Source organism: Rhinopithecus roxellana, chromosome 2, assembly GCF_007565055.1.
Source record: "Rhinopithecus roxellana isolate Shanxi Qingling chromosome 2, ASM756505v1, whole genome shotgun sequence".
NCBI classification, from domain to species: domain Eukaryota; kingdom Metazoa; phylum Chordata; class Mammalia; order Primates; family Cercopithecidae; genus Rhinopithecus; species Rhinopithecus roxellana.
Genome location: NC_044550.1, coordinates 150,952,252 through 150,979,390, shown reverse-complemented (window position 1 = coordinate 150,979,390; position 27,139 = coordinate 150,952,252). Strand labels below are relative to the sequence as shown.

General features: G+C 40.5%; 1 protein-coding gene across 2 annotated transcripts in view; it reads left to right on the top strand.

The window, feature by feature from the left end:
* Positions 1-25,828, top strand: part of TMEM165 (transmembrane protein 165) — a 31,277-nt gene extending 5,449 nt beyond the window's left edge. Inside the window, exons 2-7 of one of the 2 annotated variants that reach the window (XM_030922319.1) lie at positions 1,654-1,756; positions 11,233-11,458; positions 17,006-17,181; positions 17,722-17,904; positions 24,204-24,309; positions 25,033-25,825. In XM_030922319.1, the coding sequence (XP_030778179.1) occupies positions 1,739-1,756; positions 11,233-11,458; positions 17,006-17,181; positions 17,722-17,904; positions 24,204-24,309; positions 25,033-25,109 (786 nt within the window). In that variant the 5' untranslated portion in view covers positions 1,654-1,738 and the 3' untranslated portion in view covers positions 25,110-25,825. Of the gene's footprint in view, positions 1-1,653; positions 1,757-11,232; positions 11,459-17,005; positions 17,182-17,721; positions 17,905-24,203; positions 24,310-25,032 lie in introns of both variants that reach the window. The other variant, XM_010362902.2, reaches the window with a different exon arrangement.
* Positions 25,829-27,139: the final 1,311 nt, after the last annotated feature.

Sequence of the window (27,139 nt, the reverse complement as noted above, 5' to 3'; positions counted from 1 at the left end):
GAGTACCTTCTATAAAACATTTTAAACTTTTTTCTATTTTCATTAAGTTGCAGTCCCACTCCACCCAGTCCAGCCTCCTAATTCTAGCCTCTGTACAGCTAAGATTGAGGCCATCAGTTATCAGGATACCTGCTCATAATCACCTTCTCAGAAGGCAATTACATTAATACTGAATTTATTTAGTGGTGTTCTGTCATCAAAAAAACTCATTAAAAAAAAAAATCAACGAAGGCTGGGCACAGTGGCTCACGCTGTCATCCCTGCACTTTGGGAGGCCGAGGTGGGTGGATCACCTGAGGTCAGGAGTTCTAGGCCAGCCTGGCCAACATGATGAAACCCCATCTCTACTAAAAATACAAAAAATTAGCTGGGCGTGGTGGCGCATGCCTGTAATCCCTGCTTGAGAATCCCAGGAGAATCGCTGGAACCCAGAAGGTGGAGGTTGCAGTGAGCCGAGATTGTGCTGCTTACTGCACTCCAGCCTGGGCCACAAGAGGAAAACTCTGTCTTAAAAAAAAAAAAAAAGAAAAAAAAATCAATGAAACTAAACACATTTAATAAATTTCAAGTGCATAAATACATTACAAAACAATAACATTCATAAAAATAAACATTAAAACAAAAGATAATTTTATAACAAAATAATTATTAAATATAAATTCTAATATAAATTAACAAGTAACATTAGTATTTAAAAATAGTGAAACCATTCACAAAAATACACAATAATGAAAATTAAAATATTTTATCTTTAATGACATCTTTCGAAATCAGGTTTATCTGTGGTGTCATTGTTTAAGTGCGTGTATATATGTTGTATATAAATATATAAAATATATATAATATATAATATTATATATATATATATATATTTTGAGACAGAGTCTCACTGTCACCCAGGCTGGAGTGCAGTGGCGAGATCTTGGCTCACTTCAACCTCTGTCTCCTGGATTCATGCAGTTCTCATGCCTCAGCCTCCAGAGTAGCTGGGACTACAGGTGCATGCCACCAGGCCCAGCTGTTTTTTGTTTTTATAGTAGAGATGGGATTTTGCCATGTTGGCCAGGTTGGTCTCAAGCTCCCGACCTCAAGTGATCCACCCACCGTGCCTCCCAAATTGCTGGGATTACAGGCATGAGCCACCGTGCCTGGCCTAAGTGCATATATTTTTTTGTGCACATTTTTACAACTTTTAAAAAAAGCTTTTTTTTTTTTGTTTTGGAGACAAGAGTCTTGCTCTGTCCAGCTGGAGTGCAGTTGTGCGATCCTGGCTCACTGCAAGCTCCGTCTCCCGAGTTCACGCCATTCTCCTGCCTCAGCCTCCCAAGTAGCTGGGACTACAGGCGCCTACCACCATGCCCAGCTAATTTTTTGTATTTTTAGTAGAGACGGTGTTTCACTGTGTTAGCCAGGATGGTCTCCATCTCCTGACCTCGTAATCCGCCCGCCTTGGCCTCCTAAAGTGCTGGGATTACAAGTGTGAGCCACTGCACCTAACCCCTAAAAAAAGCTTCTTTTGACTTAATATTAGTAGTGCCCAGGAGACAGTTCTAAGCAAATTGTAAGCATTTTTTTCTGACTCCTTTATCTTCAGATAATCTCACCTCTTGTTATAACTTATTGAGCAACTTTGTTTTTGTTTTTTTTTTGCAGGGACATCAGTCTTTTTCTTGGTAGCAAGCTGTAAATTTTGTTTCAAAGAAAGCATCTTCATCTTCTCTAGTTTCATCATGTATAGATGAAGATTCCGATGCAGGTATCTGTATCAATTTCAATACAGTCACATTTGTGTTCATTTGAACTCTAGAACTAGAATAGCAATTACTTTTTTCTTTGATTTTCTTTTTCTTCTGTTGAGGATCATGAAAGTATAAAATAATACTTTCTAAATGAGGGTGCTTTTTTCCTTATTTTTTTTTACAATTTTTAAATTTGGAATTAAAATTTTAACTAGAACAGAGTTTTTATTAAGCAAGTTTTTTTTAAAAAAATCTAAGTTGTTAATCCTGCTCTCAAGATGTAAATAAGGTGTGTTTCAGACATTATTAAAATACAGAAATAGTGGTATTTGTACCAAAACCCTAATATCTCATTACTTACCATTGTATAACACTGTATAACTGAGTAGTGGAATACCAAAATTGGAATTGCACACTGCATCTAACTCTGTATGCATCGAAGTATATTCTTCTGTGACCGTACTTTCTGCCTTTTTAATGTTTTGGACAAAACTGTCATCCTTTGCGTACCTCCTGTCTCTGTCCACGTTCCTATTCTGCTCCCTCAGTGCCTTTATTTTCTCCCTTCCCATTGCTTCCTTTATATCTCCTGACACACGTTCGTATGTTCCTCCTATTTTGGAAAAGAAAAACGTCATTCGTTTAATCTTACTTGACTATTAGTTTCTTTTCTTTCTTTTTCTTTTTATTTTTTGAGACGGTGTCTCGCTCTGTTGCCCAGCCTGGAGTGTAGTGGCACAATCTTGGCTCACTGCAACCTCAGCCTCCGGAGTAGCTAGGACTACAGGTATGTGCCACCACACCTGGCTAATTTTTTTTTTTTTTTTTTTTTTTGTACTTTTAGTAGAGACGGGGTTTCATCATGTTTGCCAGGCAACTCTCGAATTCCTGACCTCAGATCTGCCCACCTTGGCCTCCCAGAGTGCTGGGAGTGCAGGCATGAGCCACCATACCCAGCTATATTAGTTTCTTCAGTTTTATAAACCAAACTTATAACTAGGGGATTTACTGCATTTTCACTTTACTTTAGTCTGTTGTTATCTGGCTTCAGTCCTTGACTTTTTCTTGAAATTCTTTTTTTATTTTTTTATTTTATTTATTTATTTATTTATTTTAATTTAAAGACAGGGTCTTGCTCTGTTGCCCAGGCTGGAGGTCAGTGGCACAGTCATAGCTTACTGCAGCCTGGAATTCGTGGACTCAAGTGATCCTCCCACCTCAGCCTCCCAAGTAGCTGGGACTACAGGTGCATGCCACCACACCTGGCTAATTTTATTTATTTTATTTTATTTTTTTCTGTAGGTGAGGTCTCACTATGTTGCCCAGGCCGGCCTCAAATTCTTGGCCTCAAGCAGTCCTCCTGCCTCGGCCTCCCAAAGTTCTGGGATTCTAGGCATGAGCCACCACAAATTCCATTTTTTGAAGGAAACTTGTAAGTTAGCAAATTGCTAAATCCAGGGATCTTTTTCAGTTCTCATTTGACACTGTTAATTCTTTTTTTTTTTTTTTTTTTTGAGGCGGAGTCTCGCTCTGTCGCCCGGGCTGGAGTGCAGTGGCCAGATCTCGGCTCACTGCAAGCTGCGCCTCCCGGGTTCACGCCATTCTCCTGCCTCAGCCTCCCGAGTAGCTGGGACTACAGGTGCCCGCCACCTCGCCCGGCTAGTTTTTTGTATTTTTTAGTAGAGATGGGGTTTCACCGTGTTAGCCAGGATGGTCTCGATCTCCTGACCTCGTGATCCGCCCGTCTCGGCCTCCCAAAGTGCTGGGATTACAGGCTTGAGCCACTGCGCCTGGCCGACACTGTTAATTCTCTACTTTTTAAGAATCCATCTCAGGTGTATGAACTTGGAAGAATAATGAAGCCCGTTTGACCTCAGTTTTCTTGTGTTAAAACTTAAAACAGCTCTTAAGTTTTTTTGAGTATCAAATGCAACAATATGTCTGAAAATATGTGGCATCTAGTTAGTAGCTCAAAACTAACCTGACAGTCTGTGATGCTTTAGTTGCTGTCTGGCTCTTGAAATATCTGAAATAGTTTTTTTTTCCTGTTTTTTTCCTCCCTGCATCTTCTTTAAATAAAGACATTCTCTAAGGCATATATTTTGAACTTTATCTCTTTGCCTTATCTGTTGGAAATCTCATCTACTTGCAGATCTCTAGCTGATAATTTTGGGCTGCCAGCAACCAGATACAGTACGTCCTTACTTAATGTCATTAATAGATTCTTGGACATTGTGACTTTAAGTGAAATGACATCAAATCATGTCATTTTAATTCAGTGTTGTTTCATTATAACATGGATTAGAAAAGAAAGTTGGTTTTCTTTTACATCATTTCACTTAAAGTTGCAGTTTCCAAGAGCCTGTTGAGGACACGGAGGCTGTCAACCTTGAGCCTACATATCTTGAAGCTGTCCTAGGCTAAACTCTGGTGATCCATTTCCAATAACCTCTTCCAAGCCTTCATTTGAAATGCTTTTTATCACCGCAAGTGGAATGTATGTGAAGCTAAACCCACTGTTTTTATTCCCCTTTCACACATACCTTTTAAGAGCACTAAATACATACTGGCATTTTAAGGGTACTAATATTTCTGCCAACCAGTCAGAAAACCTCACCACCGTCCTTGATTCCCCCAGCCCGCCTACCTTTTTTAAAGGTCTAGTGGTTTTTCTTTCCATCATGTGCAGAATTTTTTCCTTCTCTTATTTGTCCTTAACACAGGTTTCGTGCAGCTGACCTCCTGATTGATCCAGTGGCTGGTACTTTCCAGTCTGCCCTGATAATTGGTCACAGTGCCTTGATCGTGTTTATGTATTACGCAAAATATGTAAGGACTTCCCTCTTGCCTCTGAGCTTGTCCGCAAACAGCTTGTTCGCAAACATAAAGGATTTCAGGCCCGGTTTATCTTTCTAATCTTGCCCCAACCATTCTTCTGATGGTTTACTTCCTGTTCTCAGAACATGCCTGTATTCTTTCACATTGTCAGTGCAGAAAAGAGGTATATGCAGAAAAGATGTGATGTATTTTCTTTCTTTTCTTTTCTTTTTTTTTTTTTTTTTTTGAGACGAAATCTTGCTCTGTCGCCCAGGCTGGAGTGCAGTGGCTGGATCTCAGCTCACTTCAAGCTCCGCCTCCCGGGTTTACGCCATTCTCCTACCTCGGCCTCCCGAGTAGCTGGGAACACAGGTGCCCGCCACCTTGCCTGGCTAGTTTTTTGTATTTTTTAGTAGAGACGGGATTTCACCGTGTTAGCCAGGATGGTCTCGATATCCTGACCTCGTGATCTGCCCATCTTGGCCTCCCAAAGTGCTGGGATTACAGGCTTGAGCCACCGCGCCCGGCCGATGTATTTTCAAGTTAGCTACTCCATGAGTGACTAGTACTGAATCCCACTGAAACTTCCAAGGAGGCTTATGAAATGAATCTTAGAACCAGCTTCCATATTGGTTGCCCCACAGCTATTAACCCCCCACACTTCCAGGTAGTGAATGAGTTAAGTACAGAGCAGTGCTTTTTGGTTGGACCTGCTTGAAGCCAGTCACAGCTTACACAAAATTGATCCTTCATAGCTGGCATAAGATGTTGGGTCAAGAGGTTTTTGAAATGGTGCATAGCATGTGTCTATAATGGTGTGAAAGTTAAACATTCCAGAAGATACAGAAGAATGTAAAGTGAGAAGTTATGTCTCCTTTCCTTTTTTGTATTCTAGGAAAAGTTTGCCAACTCCTGTTCTAGTCATTCTGGTTCCTTTCCTGGAAACATTCATCATTAACTTGTTTCTTGAGACTTGGTGTGTATTTACAATACTTACACCGTCCACATACACACATACTTAGTATATACTTTTTCTCAACTTCAAAATATCTTAATGATTTTCTATATTAGTATATAGAATATTCTTATTCTTCTTTTAGCTCTATAATACTCTGTTATGTGGATCTACCATTTATTTAACTAGTTTTCTATCAATGGACATTCAGTTGTTTCTTTCTTTCTCTTTGTTTTGAGACAGGCTCTCACTGTGTTGCCCAGGCTGGAGTGCAGTGATGTGATCTCTGCTCACTGCAACTTCCACCTCTTGGGCTCAAGCGATCCTCTCAACTCACAGCCTCCCAAATAGCTGGAAACTACAGGTGTGTGCCACCACACCCAACTAATTTTGTATTTTTTGTAGAGACAGGGTCTCACTTTGTTGCCCAGGCTGGTCTTGACCTCCTGGCTGGGGTCAAGGGCTCCACCCATCTCCCAAAGTGCTGGGATTACAGGCATGAACCACCGAGCTGACATTTAGTTATTTTGTCTCTTTATTACAAATGATAGCATTACATTTATACATATTTGTAATCCAAAAAGGTCAATTTCTTGAGTGTTCCTATCTTGAACTTTTTTCTGTAATAGGCCTCCCATATTCATTGCCCACAAGTTTGGATTCAGTTTTATTGTAGTGGGTCAGGATCATTAAGAGCTGGAGTTGCTGGGATAGGCCTTTCTCAAGAAGTTCTACTTGAGTTGGACCTTGAGGAATCTAGATGAAGAGGGGGATAATGAAAAGGAGGTGGGAAGGGAAAAAGGACTGTGTGGCCAAAGTCTTGTGGTTAGCAAAAGGCTGGCACACTTTTGAGCTGCACTGCCCAGCACTGTAACTATGAGCCATGAGTATGTGTGGCTGTGAGCACTTGCTATGTGGCAACTCCAGAGTTGAGGTGTGCAGTGAGTGAGTACCCACCAGGGTCTGAAGACTTAATATGAAAAAAGGAATGTTAAAATAGCTCAGTAGTTTTAAAAATACTGTTTATAATGTAAATAGTAGCATTTTGAATATATTGGGTGAAGTAAAATGTTGTTAAAATTTTTACCTAGTTTTACTTTTAAATACGTGGCTACCAGAAAATGTAAAAATGCATTATGTGGCCCACCTTTGTGGCTGCGTGGTTTTTTGTTAGACTCTGCTCTGGCTCATCCTTCAGGATGGAGAAGCAGGTTCATTTGGGGAACGTGGTATGTGCTTCAGTGAGAACTGTTGGATAGTTACTGGAATCAAGTATTTGGTATGAAAAAACCATTATGTTTCTTAAAACAGTAGAGTAACGTGAAATTAATTTCAGGAAGATTCAACTGTTCATATTTTGTAGCACTACAAAAACTGAGTACTTACTGTGTACTGAGCACCGTCCTAAAGGGCTTTATTCATTTAATCCTCACAGCAGCCCTTTGAGACATAGGTAGCCCTTATGTTATAGATGAACTTGAGTCGTAGGGAGGTGTACCTACTGGCCCAAGGTCATGCCGTAACTGATAATGCCTTGGCTATGAACCCAGGCAGTCTGATTCCAAAGCCTATACACTTAACCACTACACTGTGTCCCTGTGAAGGTGAATTAGACAAAGAAGATGATCCTTGCACATAGCAGTGAAGGAATGGTAATGGATCACTTTCTAATCCTGTTAATATTTTAATTTAAAAAAATCTTGTGTCCTCACAGTACCCTGATAACGTTTTAAGTTCTTGTCACCATGGTTGGTTGTATGATTTTGGCCACCCAGGACCAGCATAGTATGTAACAAGCTTTAAGTTTATTTTGCTTGTGTTTCGTGTATAGGAAGGTTTTAAGATTATGTAGTTTTTAAAATTTTGTTTTGTTTTACAGTCATGCATCACTTAATGATGGGGATGTGTTCTGAGAAATGCATTATCAGGCAATTTCATTGTTGTGCAGACGTCCTAGAGTGTCCTCAACACAAACCTAGATGTATAACCTGCTATACACGTAGGCTAAACAGTATAGCGTATGGCTCCTGGGCTACAAATCTGTACAGGGTGTTACTGTATTAAATACTGTAGGCAGTTGTAACATTATATATATTAAAAAAATAGAAAAGGTACAGTAAAAAATTTGGTACTGTAATCTTATGGGACTACTGCTGGATATTCGGCCCATCATTGACCAGAATGTCGTTATGTGGTGCATGTCGGTACTCTTAAAGCAAATTTTATTTTGTCCCTACATGTCACAAAGGAACAGAGATAAAATAATGTAGCTGAGGTTTCATGGCTGGGAATTATAAAACCATGAGACTGTGTAGCTTTGATCACTATTGTGTTTGATTTAAAAAGTAAACATTTTGTGTTTGAGCTTAGAGCTAACTGATCATAAATGGTGTATATTTATTCCTAAAATTTTTCTGGGATTTCAGATCCTGAAATTTTACACTAACCTTTAAAAAGCATATTCAGGAGGAAACTGTGTCAGAGAGAGCCAAGTTGAAATTTGAAATGCCTCTCTGCATAAATATATATATTTATATGAATTCTTAATATTGGAAGAGAAAGGAAGTTGTTGTTTTGAGAAGGGAGCTTGCTCCATCACGCAGGCTGGAGTGCAGTGGTGCCATCATAGCTCACTGCAGGAAGCTCATTTTTAAAGGACCATCCATGTAGATGGAACCAAAATAGTAGTGGAGAAGCCCTTAAAATGATACTTGCTTAATTAATTAAACTTAATTCATTAAGAGGTAGCTGTCAAGGCAGCTTAATTAAAATTAAAATTAACCATTTTGTTAAATTTGTTAAATTTCTCCAGTATTTAGCTCAGAGGTCTAGTCTTAATGGTAATGCTTAAATTTTTCTGATCTTTACTGTGGAATTTTGGAATCAGGTTTATGTTATGTGTTAAGGAATGACATGCACACTAAGAATTTACGATTGTATTCTTATCTCTGACTAGGGCCTTTGTAATAAATCTGTTTTTACCCTGTCCAAAATGACTGTGTTCTTGGGTTTCTTTTTCTTTATCTCTTGGGTTTCTAGAGATTCATAAGCTTTGAAAATTAAAAATAAGCTATTAGGATTGGAAGAGACCTTTGGAAGTGGTTTATCTAGCTCAGGGCATCTCAGTCTGGGAACTGTTGACATTTTGGATACATCATTCTTGGTTGTGGAAGGACTGACGGTCCTGTGCATTGTAGGATGTTTAGCAGCGTATCTGGCCTCTTCCCACTAGATGCCAGTAGTTCCCCTTTGATTGTGACAACTAAAAATGTCTCCAAACATTGTCAAATGTCCCCTGGGAGACACAGTCGCCCGGGTTGAGAACTGTTTGTCTAGCCCATTTCCCGGGAGTGGTGGTTCCCTTCTCTGGAACTCAGACATTGAGAAGAGAAGGGTATTTACCACCTCCTCTAGCAGTCCATTCCAACTTCAGGTGCCTCTTTGGAAATAGAAATCTCTCCTCTCTGTTAAGCTAAAACCTGCCATCTGTAACTTTTTAGTTCTGCCTCTTAGGACCGTATACATTGGATAGATTCACATACACACATTCCCGATTATTGGAACATGATACCCTGTCCTTCCTGGTCCCTCATGGGGTTGTTTTAGAGCCAAGTCAGCACACTTTGTAGTTACCAGATAGTAAATATTTTAGTCCATGTATTTACAGGCTACCAATCTCTGATGCATAATCTTCCTTTCCTTCCCTCCCTCCTTCTTGCCTTCCAACAACCTTCCCTCCCTTTCTCTTTCTTCTTATTTCTTGTAACCTCTTAAAAATATAAAAAAACATTTTTTTTGTTCTTACAGGCTGGGTTTTGGCTTCAGTAACTTGCCATCCCTGATTTTAGAGTCTTTGACATCTCTGCTAATCTTCAGAGGGCAGTACAGTGCTTTAGAACTGTATATAGAACTTTGGGGAAGGTCTGAGCAGCATAGAATAACGTTGGACTTGTCACTAACTCCTTCAAGTGAAAAGCTTACTGCTTTTTTGGAGCTTTGTCACGTTTTCAGCATAATGACAGCCAAGACACTGGTTTGTCTTTTTCATTAGCCACTTTACCTTCCCCCTTCCCTTTTTTTTTTGAGACTGAGTTTCTTTTTTTTTTTTTTTTTTTTTTTTTTTGAGACGGAGTCTTGCTCTGTCGCCCGGGCTGGAGTGCAGTGGCCGGATCTCAGCTCACTGCAAGCTCCGCCTCCCGGGTTTACGCCATTCTCCTGCCTCAGCCTCCCGAGTAGCTGGGACTACAGGCGCCAGCCACCTCGCCCGACTAGCTTTTTGTATTTTTTAGTAGAGACGGGGTTTCACCGTGTTAGCCAGGATGGTCTCAAACTCCTGACCTCGTGATCCGCCCATCTCGGCCTCCCAGAGTGCTGGGGAGACTGAGTTTCACTCATTGCCCTTTGTGCAATGGCGCGATCTCAGCTCACTGCAACCTCCGCCTCCCAGGTTGAAGCAATTCTCCCGTCTCAGCCTCCCAAGTAGCTGGGATTACAGGCTCCCGCCACCATGCCCGGCTAATTTTTGTATTTTTAGTAGAGATGGGGTTTCATCATGTTGACCAGGCTGATCTGGAACTCCTGACCTCAGGTGATCCACCCACCTCAGCCTCCCAAAGTGCTGAGATTACAGGCGTGATGTACGGTGCCTGGCTAGGCCACTTTACCTTCTAAGATATTTTTAGACTTCAGCATAGGACCATCCGTGTAAACAGCTGTATTAAACTTGTCTTAGCTGGAACCAGCTCTCTATACCCTGCTGAGGTTTGTGGGTCTTAATTTGTCCTTTAGAGTGTTAATGAAATTTTCTTAGCTTCATGTCATTCAAATGTTTAATAAACATACCTGGGTCTTTCACATAAGTTACTAATACAAATTTGAATGAGACATAGCTAGTAACTAAATTTCAAATCACAAATGCCTAACAAATAAGGTAATTTTGGCCAGGCGTGGTGGCTCACGCCTGTAATCTCAGCACTTCGGGAGGCTGAGGTGGGTGGATCACTTGAGGTCAGGAGTTCAAGACCAGCCTGGCCAACATGATGAGAAACCCTCTCTTGACCAAAAATACAAAAATTAGCTGGGCGTGGTGGTGCGTGCCTATAATCCCAGTTACTTCTGAGGCTGAGGCGGGAGAATCGCTTGAACCCGGGAGGTGGAGGTTGCAGTGAGCCAAGATCGCACCACTGCACTCCACACTCCAGCCTGAGTGACAGAGTGAGATTTTGTCTCAAAAAAAGAAAAAAAAAATTAGTGCGTGGATATAGCAGGTCTGTACTCTGTTCTTAAAATTGTTTTGGAGAATTTATTTATGTATATATATGTATCTGCATCATACATGTTTAGTATTCTCAATCTAAAATCACAGTGCTCCAGAATCTGAAACTTTTTGAGCACTGACATGCTCACATGAAACGCTCAATGGAACATTTTGGATTTCTGGATTAGGGATACTCAACTATGATACAAATATTCCAAAATCTAAAAAAATCCAAAATTCCAAATATTTCTGGTCTCAGGCATTTCAGGTAAGAGATACTCAAATTGTAGCAACCACCGTCAGAGGTTACTGTCATTACTGATGGCTTTCAGAGTGATTAGACAGTAAATAAGTGTAATGACCATGACAAGAAAGTTTTCAAAAAAAACTAAATCTTATTTACATGTAAAATAAAATAATTTTAAATAATGATTTTAAGAAGTAACTGATCTTTTGTTTTACAGAAAATATTTACACCAGCAGCTCCAGTTCATACCAATAAAGAAGATCCTGCTACCCAAACTAATTTGGGATTTATCCATGCATTTGTCGCTGCCATATCAGTTATTATTGTATCTGAATTGGGTGATAAGACATTTTTTATAGCGGCCATCATGGCAATGCGCTATAACCGCCTGACCGTGCTGGCTGGTGCAATGCTTGCCTTGGGACTAATGACGTGCTTGTCAGGTGAGTGTGCTTTTTCCCCCATGAGTTCGCTGAATTAAAGGGAAAGCATGTTGTGTGACATGAAGTCATTGAGTCATTGACCTAGTACTATGGGAATTGGGCTTACACCATATTTGTGGTCTTCCAACCTTTTATTGGTGTATTCTTTCCTTGTGTATCCTCTAAAATAATTTTGTACCCTCTCTTGCATAGATGTCTATAATTTTTCATCTTAAATTTAAGGAATTGCAAAGATCTAATTTCTGTTATATTGTGTAAAGTAAGACTGTTGGGGCTGTGCACAGTCGCTCACGCCTGTAATCTCAGCGCTTTGGGAGGCCAAGGTGGGCGGATCACGAGGTCAGGAGTTTGAGACCAGCCTGACCAACGTGGTGAAACCCCATCTCTACTGAAAATACAAAAATTAGCTGGGTATGATGGCGGGCGCCTGTAATCCCAGCTACTCAGGAGGCTGAGGCAGGAGAATCGCTTGAACCCAGGAGGCAGAAGTTGCAGTGAGCCAAGATTGCGCCACTGCACTCCAGCCTGGGTAACAGAGTAAGACTCCCGTCTCAAAAAAAAAAAGAGACTGTTAGGATGTTTTAAAAATATACCCAGTGACTCTAAATACCATTAGCAATTTGATACCCACTATCACCATCATTCCTTTAAAACAAATGTGAATATACTTTTTTAACGGTTGGAAATTTACATTTTTTTCTTCCTGTAATTTATATTTTCATTGACTTTCCTTAATTTTACCCTAATGATTATCAGTTTTTGCTTCAAAATGTATTACAGAGCTGATCCAAGTGCAGTGGTGTTTACAACTAATTGATGACAAACCAGTTACAGATTTCTTTCTTCCTTGTCCACTCTCACTGCTTCACTTCATGAGCCTAAAGAAATATATGTATGGATCACCCCGTCATATCTACCTGCAATAAAAATATGCATTTAATATCATTGAATTTTCAAAGATATTGTAAATTTCTCCTAGTAAATCTCTTAAGTGTTAACTCTATGAATTGAGTTGTTACAGTTATTAGTACTCAAAGAAAATATATTACAGATTTAAATAATCATTTTTAAAAAGTGGAAATACATCTCGTAATGAGATGATAGAGCTATTTTTTATTCATTTATGTATTTTTTTTTTTTTTGGGACAGGGTCTTGCTCTATCACTCAGACGGCTGGAGTGCAGTGGCATGATCATAGCTCACTGAAACCTGGAACTCCTGGGCTCAAATGATCCTTCCACGTCAGCTTCCTGAGTAGCTGGGACCATGTCACTATGCCCAGCTAAATTTTTTTTTTTTTTTGAGACGGAGTCTCGCTCTGCCGCCCAGGCTGGAGTGCAGTGGCCAGATCTCAGCTCACTGCAAGCTCCGCCTCCTGGGTTTAGGCCATTCTCCTGCCTCAGCCTCCCGAGTAGCTGGGACTACAGGTGCCCGCCACGTCGCCCGGCTAGTTTTTTGTATTTTTTTAGTAGAGACGGGGTTTCACCGTGTTAGCCAGGATGGTCTCGATCTCCTGACCTTGTGATCCGCCCGTCTCGGCCTCCCAAAGTGCTGGGATTACAGGCTTGAGCCACCGCGCCCGGCCATTTTTTGTTTTTTTTGTAGAGACAGGGTCTGGCTGTGTTGCCCAGGCTGATCTTGAACTCGTGGGCTCAAGCTATCCTTCCACCTCAGCCTCCCAATGTACTGATATTATAGGTATGTGTACCTGGCCCATCCTTTTACCTTGTATTTATTTTTTAAATTTTTATTTATTTATCTTTTTATTTATTTTGAGACAGATTCTCGCTCTGTCACCCAGGCTGGAGTGCAGTAGCATGATCCCGGCTCACTGCAGCCTCTGCCTCCCGGGCCCAGGCAGTTTTCCTACTTCAGCCTCCCAAGTAGCTGAGACTGCAGGCACATGCCATCACGCCTAGCTACTGGCTGTATGTTTTGGTAGAGATGGAGTTTCTCATGTTGGCCAGGCTGGTCTCAAACTCCTGACTTCAAGTGATCGCCCGCCTTGGCCTCCCAAAGTGCTGACATTATAGGCGTGAGCTACTGTGCCTGGCCCCTGGCCCATCATTTTACAATTTTTAAACATTTTATGTAAATAATTTTAAGTTTACAAAGCAGCAAAAATAAAATAGTACAAAGAACACTTATATATCTTTTGCCTAGATTCACCTGTTAACATTTTATCCCATTTGTTTTAGCATTTGTACTCTATCTAAATAAAATTATAAATGTGTATATATACACTCATGGTTTAAATACCTGTCTGTAGTATGTACATATAGATACATTATTTATGAGCTATGTAATGCACACATATACACACAACATTTAATGTATTTTATGTATTGATACAGTACTTGAATCTGTTATCCATATTTTAATTTTGGATGACCCAATGTCCTTTCTTTTTTTGTTTTTTGAAAGGACATAGGCCGGGCCCGGTGGCTCATGCCTGTAATCCCAGCACTTTGGGAGGCCGAGGTGGGCGGATCACGAGGTCAGGAGATTGAGACCATCCTGGCTAACACGGTGAAACCCCATCTGTACTAAAAAAGTACAAAAAAATAGCCGGGCTTGGTGGCGGGCACCTGTAGTTCCTGCTATTCGGGAGGGTGAGGCAGGGGGAGGGTGAGGCAGGAGAAGGGCGTGAACCTGGGAGGCGGAGCTTGCAGTGAGCCGAGATCGCGCCACTGCACTCCAGCCTGGGCGACAGAGCAAGACTCAGTCTCAAAAAAAAAAAGAGAAAGGACGTAAAATTTATTAAATATTTCACTTGTGACAGCAGTTTTATGTAATTTAAGTGGATGTAACAGTCTTTTTATTATTATTTTGTCTCAACTGTTAAGTCATATGTCTTTATTTCTACATCTTCCTTCTCTTTCACAGCTTTAGTTTTATAGATTTAACCACTTTTTTTTTTTTTGTCTGGGATACATGCGCAGAACGTGCAGGTTTGTTACATTAGGTATACATGTGCCATGGTGATTTGTTGCACTCATCAACCTGTCGTCTAAGTTTTAAGCCCCGCATGCATTAGGTATTGGTCCTAATACTCTCCCTCCCCTTGCCCCCAACCCCTCGATAATGTCCTTTATATCAGTGTTTCTCCCTTCGGTCTAGGTCAGGTATTGCATTTAGTTATTTATTTTTTTTAGTCTTTTAATCTGAAATATGTCCATCGCCTTTTTAAAAATGTTTTCTGACATCAGCTTTTTTGGGAGAATACAGTGTATCCCCCCTCCCCCTCCCCCTGCCCCAGGAATGGACTGTTCCCCATTTCTTGTTTGTCTGATGTTTCTTCATGGTTAGATTGAGGTAGGCATTCCTGACTAGAAAACTGCATGGGTGATACTTTGTCTCTCCAAGAATGTCTCATCTGGAAGCACATGGTGTCCGTTTATTCCTCATCAGTGACATTAATTTTGGTGACCCAGTCAGGATTTCTTTTCTGTGTTGTCTTTGTCTTCCCTTGTAACTAATATCTAATCTGTAGGGATATAGTTAAAGACAGTACAAACACCCTCTTCTTCATCAAAATTTCTCCAAAGATTTTGCATCAATTGATGATTCTTGCATAATTAAATCTTTCCTTGATGTTTGCAAAATGATGACTTTTAATTCTAGTACTTGCATATTCACCAGTGAGCCTTGACATTCTACTGCCAGTGAGAGCTCTCCTTCCTTTCCCATTTGTTTGTCTGTTTACTGTTAGTACAAACTCATGGATTCCTTTTTTCAGTGGCTTATAATTAATTATTTAACTATTTTGCTGATTAAATTATCCCAGGTTAGGCCAGTGGGAGCCTTTCCAAACTGTGTCCTGTGTCTTTGTGGCATGCTTCCATTTGTTTTTGCTCCTCGCTTTCTAGTAAAACAAGATATTACGGGTTCATCATGCTCCTGTTCTGCCCGGTCCTGGAACTGGCCATTTCTCAGAGGAGCTTTGAGGAGCTTTTTAGGGGAGAATGTTATTAGAACCCAAGATTTCGGTGCAAGGTTACTGAGCTCATTGTTACAAATTGCCTCTTGTCTTTTCAGCGGACAGAGCTAGAAAATATGTGCTTGTATCCTGTGTGTACACTTACATATATACAAATATACATCCATACATACACACACACAATAATTTAAATACAGATGTGCACGCAGACATAGGTTTGCTACATTTCTAACCATGATTTTAAGATCTTTTAAGTTTTGTAATGTAGGGAATTTACATACAGGTTATACATTTAATTTTCAGGGAGGTTTATAAGTGTTGCACCCATTTTATAAAAAGAGCTAGTGAATTAAAGAGTAATTGTATTTTTCTTTCTTTCTTTCTTTCTTTTTATTTTTATTTTTTTGAGATGGGGTCTCACTGTTGCCCAAGCTGGGATGCAGTGGCATGATTACAGCTCACTGCAGCTTTGACCTCTTGGGCTCAAGTGATCCTTCTACCTCAGCCCCTCAAGTAGGCTGGAACCACAGGTGTGTGCCACCCCATCAGGCTAATTTTTGTATTTTTTTTGTGGAGACAGGATGTTACCATGTTGACCAGTGGTCTCAAGCTCCTAGGCTCAAGTAATCCGCCAGACTCGGTCTCCCAAAGTGCTGGGATTACAGGCATGAGCCACCGTGCCTGGCCAGAGTAATTGTATATATTACATGTATGGTCGTATCCTCTGTTCCTTACGTAGTTGTTTTTGTTTGTTTATGAGACAGGGTTTCACTGTGTTTCCCAGGCTGGTCTGGAACTTCTAGGCTCAAGCAATCCTTCCACCATGGCCTCCCAGAGTGCTGGGATTATGCTACTTTGCCCAGCCAAAGTTTTAAGTTTTAATTACTGATTTAGTATTACTGATGTACTTGTGTTTCACTGTTAGGATTTGAGTTCTTGATATAGTTCCAAGCATCATTTTTTATATAACTTACACAGATGTCTTATCAGTGGGAAAGAGTGGAACTGAATATTTGAGCCTGTTGTAACATTATTTTAATATATGTTATAATAATTTTTAGTTTTTTTTTCATAAAATGTACTTATTTTAAATAGTTACAAAGGAGCAGAGTTTGAATCTTGCTGTGTGAGAATCTTCTCATTATTCTTCACTAGAAGTTTGTAATTTAAAGATTTGTGATGAAGAAATACCACTATGAAAGTGGTGTGGCTTCCAGGTTATAAAATCTCAACTCTTGAGAGGGCCTCTGAGCTAACCACTACCCCAGGTACTGTGCCTTGCACAACTTAAGGGCAAGCCAGCCTCTGGCTGAACATGCCTGGAAAGGAGTTCAATATCTTATTTAACATCTCTCTGAAAGATATGCCATCTTCAGCTGGACCAGTGGCTTCTGAATAAGCTGTGTTAGGCCTGGGCTAGACCTAAGGGTTTATTACTGGTAGAGGGAAAGAACTGGAACTACTTGAGTTTATTACATGCTAGATTAGCTTCTAATGTGAACCATTTTTCTTTTAACAGTGATAAATTTTTATTTCTGAAGTTAACTGTTCCTTTAGTCGGTCGTGATACATGCTCATTAACAAACATACTGTTGTATTTTTTCCAGTTTTGTTTGGCTATGCCACCACAGTCATCCCCAGGGTCTATACATACTATGTTTCAACTGTATTATTTGCCATTTTTGGCATTAGAATGCTTCGGGAAGGCTTAAAGATGAGCCCTGATGAGGGTCAAGAGGAACTGGAAGAAGTTCAAGCTGAATTAAAGAAGAAAGATGAAGAAGTAAGCCATGGCACTGTTGATCTGGACCAGAAAGGCACTCAACACTCCAGAGGTTTCTCCGTGGCCCCATCTGTGTGATATGCGTGGGCTACACCAAAATAACTTGTTTTGCTTAGTTCTGTTCTTATACCTGTCTGTGATCTGACTTGGGGTTGGTGTGAATGTAGTAGAGAAAGGAAGCTGAGAGTTGAATACTGAGCACAGGTAATCAATTTCCTTAATTAGGTTGATTATAAGCGCCTGAAAAGCAGGAACTGTATTTTATAATTTTACATGTTTCTCCCATAGTGTCTGGGATAGTAAATGATCAGTAAATCCTGTTTGGTTTGTTCAGCTGAGGAGAAACAGAAGAATTGAGACTAGCATTTGTTGCTGTGTGAGACCAGTGCTTCAGAGGGGAGCTTTGGGGGTCACATAAATGTAGTTTTTTTGGAGCATATTTCATAGAATTTAAACACTTACAAAAGAAAAATTAAGTGATTTGTGTACTGTTTTATTTGCTTCCTGTGCTTACTTTCATTTATTTATTATTTATTTTAGTTTCAACGAACCAAACTTTTAAATGGACCAGGAGATGTCGAAACGGGTACAAGCATAACAGTACCTCAGAAAAAGTGGTTGCATTTTATTTCACCCATTTTTGTTCAAGCTCTTACATTAACATTCTTAGCAGAATGGGGTGATCGCTCTCAACTAACTACAATTGTATTGGCAGCTAGAGAGGTGAGTGATACTTGAGAGGAGACTGAAACGAAATGTAATTAATAATTACTTTGTTCCAGAAAACACTGGACACACTCAAGTGGGCCACAGCATTCCTTCATATGCAAGACTGTTTCACATCTGATAATTCTGCCAGTCTCTAAAATTGGCCTTCTCCCAGTTCCTGCTACCTGCAGGTGATATTCTTGTAACCAAGCTTAGTTGGACTGTTTTTACTCATCCTCTTCCCTTTGGTTTTGCTAAAATGATGCTGTGGTACTAGTCATCTTAGCTTGGTTTTCTTTCTTATCATAGAACTTTCTTTTTTATAGTTGTTGAGAATATGAATCGGTATAATATTATTGAAGGCCATTTTGGTGTTTAATAAAGTGTATAGCTTTTGGTTTATCTGTTACACTAAAGAAATTGAGTGTTGCACAGACTACTTATAATTATTGTAACTTAGTAAAAATTTAGAAACAGCCTAATAATCCAGCAGAAAATTGGTTCAACTATTTACAAATCTCTGTGTAGCTCTTAGAATATTCACTCTTCAACATCATTTCAGTGACATGGAAAAATTTTAAAAGGAGGTTTACTTTTAAAATATAAAAAGAAGGCCGGGCGCGGTCCATTACGCCTGTAATTTCAGCACTTTGGGAGGCCAAGGTGGGCAGATCACCTGTGATCAGGAGTTTGAGACCAGCCTGGCCAGCATGGAGAAACCCCTACTACTAGAAATACAAAAATTAGCTGGGCAAGGTGGCTCATGCCTGTAATCTTAGCTACTCAGGAGGTTGAGGCAGAAGAATTACTTGAACCGGGGAGACAGAGGTTCCAGTGAGCCTAGATTGCGCCACTGCATTCCAGCCTGGGCAGCAGAGCGAGACTCTATCTCAAGAAATTAAATAAATGATACATAAAAAGAACAAAAAAGACTTAAGGAAATAAAAGCATTGTTTTTATTTCAGTGCTTGTGTATCGTTGAGTACTGCTATTATAGGTAATTTATTTATTTACTTTTTGGTTGGGGTGGGGTCTCACCAAGTTGTCCAGGCCGGTTTTGAACCCCTGGCCTGAAACTTCCTGCCTCAGCCTCACAAATAATCCTTTTTGGGATTGTAGCCGTGAGCCACTGCTCTGGCCTACGTGACTTGTTTGTTTCTGTGTAGGAACTTTCTGTTAAGTCTTAGCCCAAGAATTCTAAGGCCTGGAGTGGGAAGCTAATGACCTCAGCTCATCTTGTTGTAGCTTTTACTCTTCAGATGAAGAACCTGACACCCAGAGAGATCGAGTGACTTGTATGAGGGAGTAAGCGGCTGTCTGTGGCCTTCCTCGCAGTTGTTCAATGCCGCTTATTTAAAACATGCCCATTGATTTTTTTATTTAATTTTTCTTTTGAGGAATAGCAGGGTTTTATATGAGGTGCCTGTCATTGTTCACACGGATTTATTAAGATTTCCCGTGGAGATGGTTGTGGAATGGAATACTGCTACTGCTTTTCAACCTCTTTTTGATCTTAACTAATATTATTTCTTATCTGTGTTTATATCAAATTCTTTTTATAAGATTAAAATTGTTTCTAATTCCTTGGAACTGTCTACTGTAAAAGAACAAGTTCTTTAATTATAGGCTGTGGTTTAAAATATAATACAGTTGAAGACCAAGACTAAGATAGATGGGAAAGGCTGTTTTGTCAGAGAAGCCTGAAAAATGCTGTATTTTGGGGAAAAAAAATGGAACTCTGATTTTCACTGAATTCCCGTAAAACAAACTTTCTTTAAAAATATCACTTTAATTAGCTGGGCGTGGCGGCAGGTGCCTGTAATCCTAGCTACTAGGGAGGCTGAGGCAGGAGAATCACTTGAACCCAGGAGGCAGAGGTTGCAGTGAGCCGAGATCGTGCCACTGTTCTGCAGCCTAGGTGACAGAGTGAGACACTATCTTAAATAAAAAAAAAATGTGTGTGTGTATAATGGCTGTACCCTATATTCTTCTTGATTTCTAGCCTTTTATTGGCTTTCAGATTGCCAGAGTTGGGACTCAAAAGTAAGTAACCATATTGTTGAGGTGGTAGTAGTTCTACCAGGGTGAGTTATCCTGACAGCAGAATCACTGCGTTTTTCTGTCTGCTCTATGGCATACAGTCTATGGCATAGACTGTATGCCATAGAGTAATGTGTGAAAGGCTCAAGGCTCCCTACCTACCAGACACCCCGGTCCATTCTAGCAGTATGGCACGTGCTGACTGGGTCTGAGTCTCTTGCTGTATAATCATGTTACTACTACACTTCCCTGCATTTTCTCATCCAAAAATGGTGATTACATGCTTTGTGGATCGTTTTGCAGATGAAATAACACACGCAGGGTATCTAGCATGGTCCCACACGTGGCACATTCAGTGTTAGCCACACTTCCATACTAACTGCACTGTGGGGATATGTAATGAGCTCTTAAATGGCAGAAATGTGTCTTTTTCTGTTCCCTTAGTATTCCTATTTTTGTTGGTAATTTTTTTATGAACCATGTTGTCTAGGTCAGGCCATTTTAGTATGCAGTTTTATCTTTGCTTCCAACATGATTTAACATTCCCACATTGGATTTCACATAATCCTAGTGTCTTTTGAGATGTGAATTGGTTCTAGGCCAAAAAAGGGTGAGGGGGAAGGAAGAAATTCAGAGTCAAATTTGGCAAATAGTATACCCCTGGTGTTTTGTTTTTTTTTTTTAAGACTCAGGCCAGGTGTGGTGGCTCACACGTTTAATCCCAGCACTTTGGGAGGCCAAGGCGAGCAGATCGCTTGAGGTCAGGAGTTCGAGACCAGCCTGGCCAATGTGGAGAAACCCCGTGTCTACTAAAAATACAAAAATTAGTTGGGTGTGGTGGCACTCGCCTGTAGTCTCAGCTACTCAGGAGGCTGAGGCAGGAAAATCGCTCGAACCCGGGTAAGCCGAGATTGTGTCACTGCACTCCACTCTGGGTGACAGAGCTAGATTCCATCTCAAAAAAAAAAAAAAAGGACAACTCAGTATACAAATAAAGACGGAAAAATCCTATATTAAAGGAACTAGTTTACTACTAGTTTATTTTATTTAATCTAGTGCATTTTTAAATATCATTTTCTTTCTTTTTTTTTTTGAGACAGGATCTGGCTCTGTTAACCAGGCTGGAGTACAGTGGCACAATCTCAGCTCACCCCAACCTCCACCTCCTGGGCTCAAGCCATTCTCCCACCTCAGCCTCCCAAGTCTGGGACTACAGATTCCCGCCACCACGCCTGGCTAATTTTGTATGTTTTGTAGAGATGGGGTTTTGCCATGTTGCCCAGGCTGGTCTTGAACTCATGAGCTCAAGCAGTCTGCCCACTTTGGCCTCCCAAAGTGCTGAGATTACGCCTGGCCTAAATATTACTTTCAAATAGAACCATCTTCATGGATAGCAGTTTATAATAAACAAGTAGAATTTGGGAAATGTACTCCCACTCTTCTATTCTTCACAGTGGATGCTTCAGCCAGTTTCCTGTCTCTGCACACACACTGCCCAGCAGCAGACTTTCCCTTCTCCTTCAGAACAGCAGCAGTTCCCTTTCTTCATTCCCACCCATCACAGTGGCAGCCCCTCTACCCGCCTGTGTTCTGAATTCCACCCTTATAATATGCTTAGATTTTGCCTTTCTCTCAGCCGTTTTGTGAGCATTGTTCGTGTGTACCAATTTTTTCTCATCCTTTAAAAAGAAAAAGCCCCTTTCCTCAGTTCTACATCTCAAATCCCACTTGTGTCACAGGGCTTGGTTGTGATGGGAATAAGCCTTGGCTCTGCTCTCCTTGCATACTTAGCCCATGGAAACCCAGTTTCTGGCCTCGCCAGGAACATTGTTGTGCTTTGAGCTCCCCATGGCCTTCGATGGTGCCTCCATTGGTCCTCACAGGAGGTAATTGCCTGGCCACCTCACTTGCTTTCTCCTGTGGACCCTTCTTTATCCTTCCTTGAATACTGCCTTTGTCCCTCATGATTATGCCATCAACATTCTTCTCTTTCTGCTTTCTCTATACCAGGGTTATTGACTTTTTTTTTTTTTTTTTTTTGAGAGTCTTGTTCTGTCACCCAGGCTGGAGTGCAGTGGTGCAATCTTGGCTTGTTGCAACCTCTGCTTCCTGGATTCAAGTGATTCTAATGCCTCAGCCTCCTGAATAGCTGGGATTAGAGGCACGTGCCACCAAGCTTGGCTAGTTCTTACATTTTTAGTAAAGATGAGGTTTCACCATATTGGCCAGGCTGGTCTCAAACTCCCAACCTCAGGTGATCCGCCTGCCTTAGCCTCCCAAAGTGGTGAAATTACATGTGTGAACCATCCACCCACCATGATTCAGCTGACTCCTAACTTTAAAAATCACATTGGTCTTACCATAGTTCATCCAAAGAATTGTGGGAGAGAAACTTGGGTGTCAGGCTTGATTTTTTTGTTGTTGTTTTTTTTGAGATGGTACAGTGGTGTGATCTCGGCTCACTGCAGTCTCCACCTTCCAGATTCAAGCGATTCTCCTGCCTTAGCCTCCCCAGTAGCTGGAACTGCAGGTGCCCGCCACCACACCTGGCTAATTTTTTGTATTTTTAGTAGAGACAGAGTTTCACCGTGTTTTGATCTCCTGACCTTGTGATCCACCCTCCTCGGCCTCCCGAAGTGCTGGCATTACAGTCATGAGCCACTGCACCCAGCCAATTTTTCTTTTTTTAATAAGAGATGGAGTCTTGCTTTGTCACTCAGGATGGAATTTGTAGCACAGTAGTGTGATCATAACTTGCTGTAGCTTCAAACTCAGGCTCAAGTGATCCTTTCACCTCAGCTTCCTTCATAGCTGGAACTACATGCATGAACCACTACACCATTATTTTATTTTTAAGAGTCAGGATCTCACTGTATTGCTCAGGCTAGTCTTGAACTCCTGGCCTCAAGTGATCCTTCTGCCTTAGCCTCGAGTGGCTGGCTCCACTATGCTTGGCTCTGATATTTTTCCATAAAGCCTGTCATTCATTTATCATGGATGTATATTAATTTTGCCTTCTTAATTTCTCTCAAATTCACCTGCTTTTTGCCTACAGTCATCTACCCCGATCTGGGGCAGTGCTGTTTCTTTCCAGGGCTGTTGCTGTAGCATTGCAGTGGATCACCCTTCCTTCAGTCTTGTTCCCCTCCGGTTCTTTCTCTTCACTAGACTTTAAAAAATTTTTGAGATAGGGTCTTACTCTATTGCCCAGGATGGAGAACAATCACAGCTCACTGCAGACACGACCTCCTGGGCTCAAGTGATCCTCCCACCTCATCCTCTCGAGCGGCTGGGACCACTTGTGGTTGCTAGGATGCCTGGCTAATTTTTTATTTTTTTGTAGAGATGAGAGGTCTCACTCTGTTGCCTAGGCTAGTCTCAAACTGCCAGGCTCAAGCAGTCCTCCTCCTTCAGCCTCCCAAAGTGTTGGGATTACAGTCATGAGCCACTGCACCTGGCCTAGTGAACTTTTAAAGCATAAATCTGTTTTGTTACTTTCCAGCTAAAAACCAGTAAGTGTCTTTAGGACACAGTTTAAACTCCAAGATGGTAGGGTCCTCCCTGACGTGGGCTCCCAGCTACCCTCATGACCTCCTGTTGTGAAATGCTGAAGGGCTCTGCAGCTGGTTGTCTGGTACTGCTGGCCTTTGCTTTCTACTTAGCATGTTCCTTCTCCCACAAAACAATCACATTCTCACACCCCCTGCTCATTCTTCAGGGCTATCTTCTGGGAAACTTTCACTAAATACTCCTCTCCTCCGAATCTGAGTGCCTGCTTTGCTCAGGTACCATGTGTTCACTGGATAAATCCTTGGTTCCTGGCACTGAGGCAGGGTTTCTGTTCCCAGGAAGCAGAGGCATGCTATTCTGCGAAAGATTGACTTGAGTTTCTCATAATACCAAGCAGTACCTGAGGGAACAACCGTCTAGCTTAAAATCCTCCCTAGCATTGTCATAGCAGTGCTACGTATTGCCTGTGATGGAAGTTTAATAACTGCTAAACGGTTCGATTAGCTTTATTTCATCAGGATTTTTTTGACTTTACAAATTGATTTATTTCAATTTTTAGGTCTAGTCTTAAGTATAACTGGTACATATTCCTTCAAGCAGCCATTACACCTTTCATAAATTTATTATACACCTGCATTTTTATAACTATTATGCTTTTTAATTGTTGGCCACCATTTTTAGTGCTTCTGAATTGTTATGGTTCTGAAGCAGCAGTTTTGAATTAATGCTTGGTTTTGAATTAATGCTGTGACGCTTGCTTCCAGGACCCCTATGGTGTAGCTGTGGGTGGAACTGTGGGGCACTGCCTGTGCACGGGATTGGCAGTAATTGGAGGAAGAATGATAGCACAGAAAATCTCTGTCAGAACTGGTAAGTCTTGAAAATTACAAATCAGATAACATTTTAGAATCACTGAGAGATTAAAGGGTGTTAGCTTTATTTAAATTTCTGCTGCTGAAGTATACTTGGTTTTTGTAATTACCTACCTACCATCTCTTAGAGGTATTACTCTTGGTATTGCAAATACGGATTCTTTTCACTTGTGTAGAAGTTAGCAAAATACAAAGTCATTTTTATTGAATTCATAGTAGCTTCTTGTTAACATAGTATCTTAGTAAAAATTGCCATTTGGAAGTATGAGAAGTTTTTGGCTCTAAAAATGTGTCTTACAAGACTGGAATCATGTGTTCAGACCATATGTACTGATTCTGCTGAATATGTCCTGTGAAGCTGCAGTTAGGTCTGGGGATGGAAGAATTGTCTCTTTGCTAGTCAGAAGACTTGAACATTTTCTTTTATAACTGGATTTTAAAATGAGTTATAGTTCTCCTGTTGCTTGTCAGCACTGTCTGGATTTAATACAATCCTGTCCTTTTTCAAAACAGTGCTGGAGAAAAACCTGATTCTTACTGTTCACAGTCAAGCATGTTAAGTGTGCCATGTAAAAGGGGTTGAAGTGATTCTAATTTGTTTTTAAGGTTAGTTTACTAGATTGGAAGAATAATTGGCCACCTCATTGGCTCCCTTTTCATTTTGTATAGTATTAAGGTATAGGAATTTTGCTGTATTTGACTTTTTTTTTCTCTCTTCCAGTGACAATCATAGGAGGCATCGTTTTTTTGGCGTTTGCATTTTCTGCACTATTTATAAGCCCTGATTCTGGTTTTTGACAAGCTGTTTATTCATCTGTATTTAGTTTAAAATAGATAATATTATCTCTCTGTACATAGTGTACATTACAACTAAAAGTGATGGAAAAATACTGTATTTTGTAGCACTGATTTGTGAGTTTGACCCATTATTATGTTTGAGATATAATCATTGATTCTATTTGTAACAAGGAGTTTTAAAAGAAACCTGACTTCTAAGTGTGGGTTTTTCTTCTCTCCAGCATAATTATGTTAATATGGTCCCCATTTTTGTTTTGGTGCAGAACTGTTGTGCAGTGGGGTCTACCATGCGATTTTCTTTCAGCACTGACCCCTTTTTAAGGAATACAGATTTTCTCCTTCATCACTTAGGTGTTTTAAGATGTTTACCTTAAAATTTTTCTTGGGGAAAGAATGAATTAATTTCTATTTTTTTAAAACATTTCCCTGAGCCAGTAAGCAGTAGTTTAATCATCGGTCTTTTTAAAATTAGGTGTTTAAAAAAAGAGACATATATGATATTACTGTTACATCAATAACATGATACAATAAGAACTGTCTGCCAGGTCATTCTTCCTTTTTTTTTAATTGGGTAGGACACCCAATATTAAAACAGTCAATATTTGACAACGTGGAATTACCAAATTAAAAGAGAATACTATGAATGTATTCATATTTTTTCTATATTAAATAAACAATGTAACATAGATACAATATAAATAAAAGTGGTATGACCAGTGCTTGTTTTTCCTTGTGTGTTATATACAATTATCAGTATTGATAGGCCAATTTCTAAAGCTGATGTAAAAACACTAATATATTAAACATTTGAGATATGCCTATAGCTAAACAGGAGCCAGGCATTGTTCGAAAGTATTGCCATCACCCTTAAAGTTCTGTGAGCTAGTAGGTACTAATATAAGGTTAAACAAGAAAAAACTAACTCACCCAAGGTTACATGGTAGAGTCACACCAGGCAGTTTAATTCCAGAGCCTAACATCATTCATTATGCTATGACTGCCTCGTTTTTTCATAGCAACCTCAGTCGTCACTGTCGTTCTGAGTATATTCTGACTACTGCTCCACCCAAGTAGAGTAACAGCGGCTTTCTGTCAGCCTTTTATATTCTAGAATCATATGCAGTAATATTCCCAGTAATATTCCCTAAACTGAAGGACAGTTCTACAGAAACATTCATGTTATTTGTGTGAAGTATAATAAGAGACCCAGAGCAATTCAGGTTTATGAGCTACTACAAAGGTCTACAATGTAGTTTGCAGTTTGAAGAGATTGTGAAAGAACCCAGTTAATCACCCAGCACTGTAGGATGCAGCAATTGTCCTACATGGTAACTCTGTGAGGAAGATAGCTACTACCGTGGAGATCTTAGAGGGGTCTTCAGCTAAAAAGTAACTTTTTTTTTTTTTTTTGAGACGGAGTCTGGCTCTGTCGCCCAGGCTGGAGTGCAGTGGCTGGATCTCATCTCACTGCAAGCTCCGCCTCCCGGGTTTACGCCATTCTCCTGCCTCAGCCTCTGGAGTAGCTGGGACTACAGGCGCCCACCACCTCGCCCGGCTAGTTTTTTGTATTTTTTAGTAGAGACGGGGTTTCACCATGTTAGCCAGGATGGTCTCGATCTCCTGACCTTGTGACCCGCCCGTCTCGGCCTCCCAAAGTGCTGGGATTACAGGCTTGAGCCACCGCGCCCGGCCAAAAAGTAACTTTTAAATGCCAAGTAGCACATGTTGGTGAAAAAGGTCATATTTGTGAACTTTTCAGTTCTCTGCTATAGGAAGTATCAAAGGGTAGAAAACTTAATGTCTGGATTAAGATAAACTCTGTGGTTAGACAGTCTATATTGCCTTAGATTATTATAAAGAGTGAGGAATTCTCACTAATACTTTTTTTTTTTTTTTTTTTGAGACAGAGTCTCACTCTGTTGCCCAGGCTGGAGTGCAGTGGCATGATCTCGGCTCACTGCAGCGTCCACCGCCCGGGTTCAAGCAGTTCTTCTGTCTTAGCCTCCCAAGTAGCTGGGATTACAGGCGTG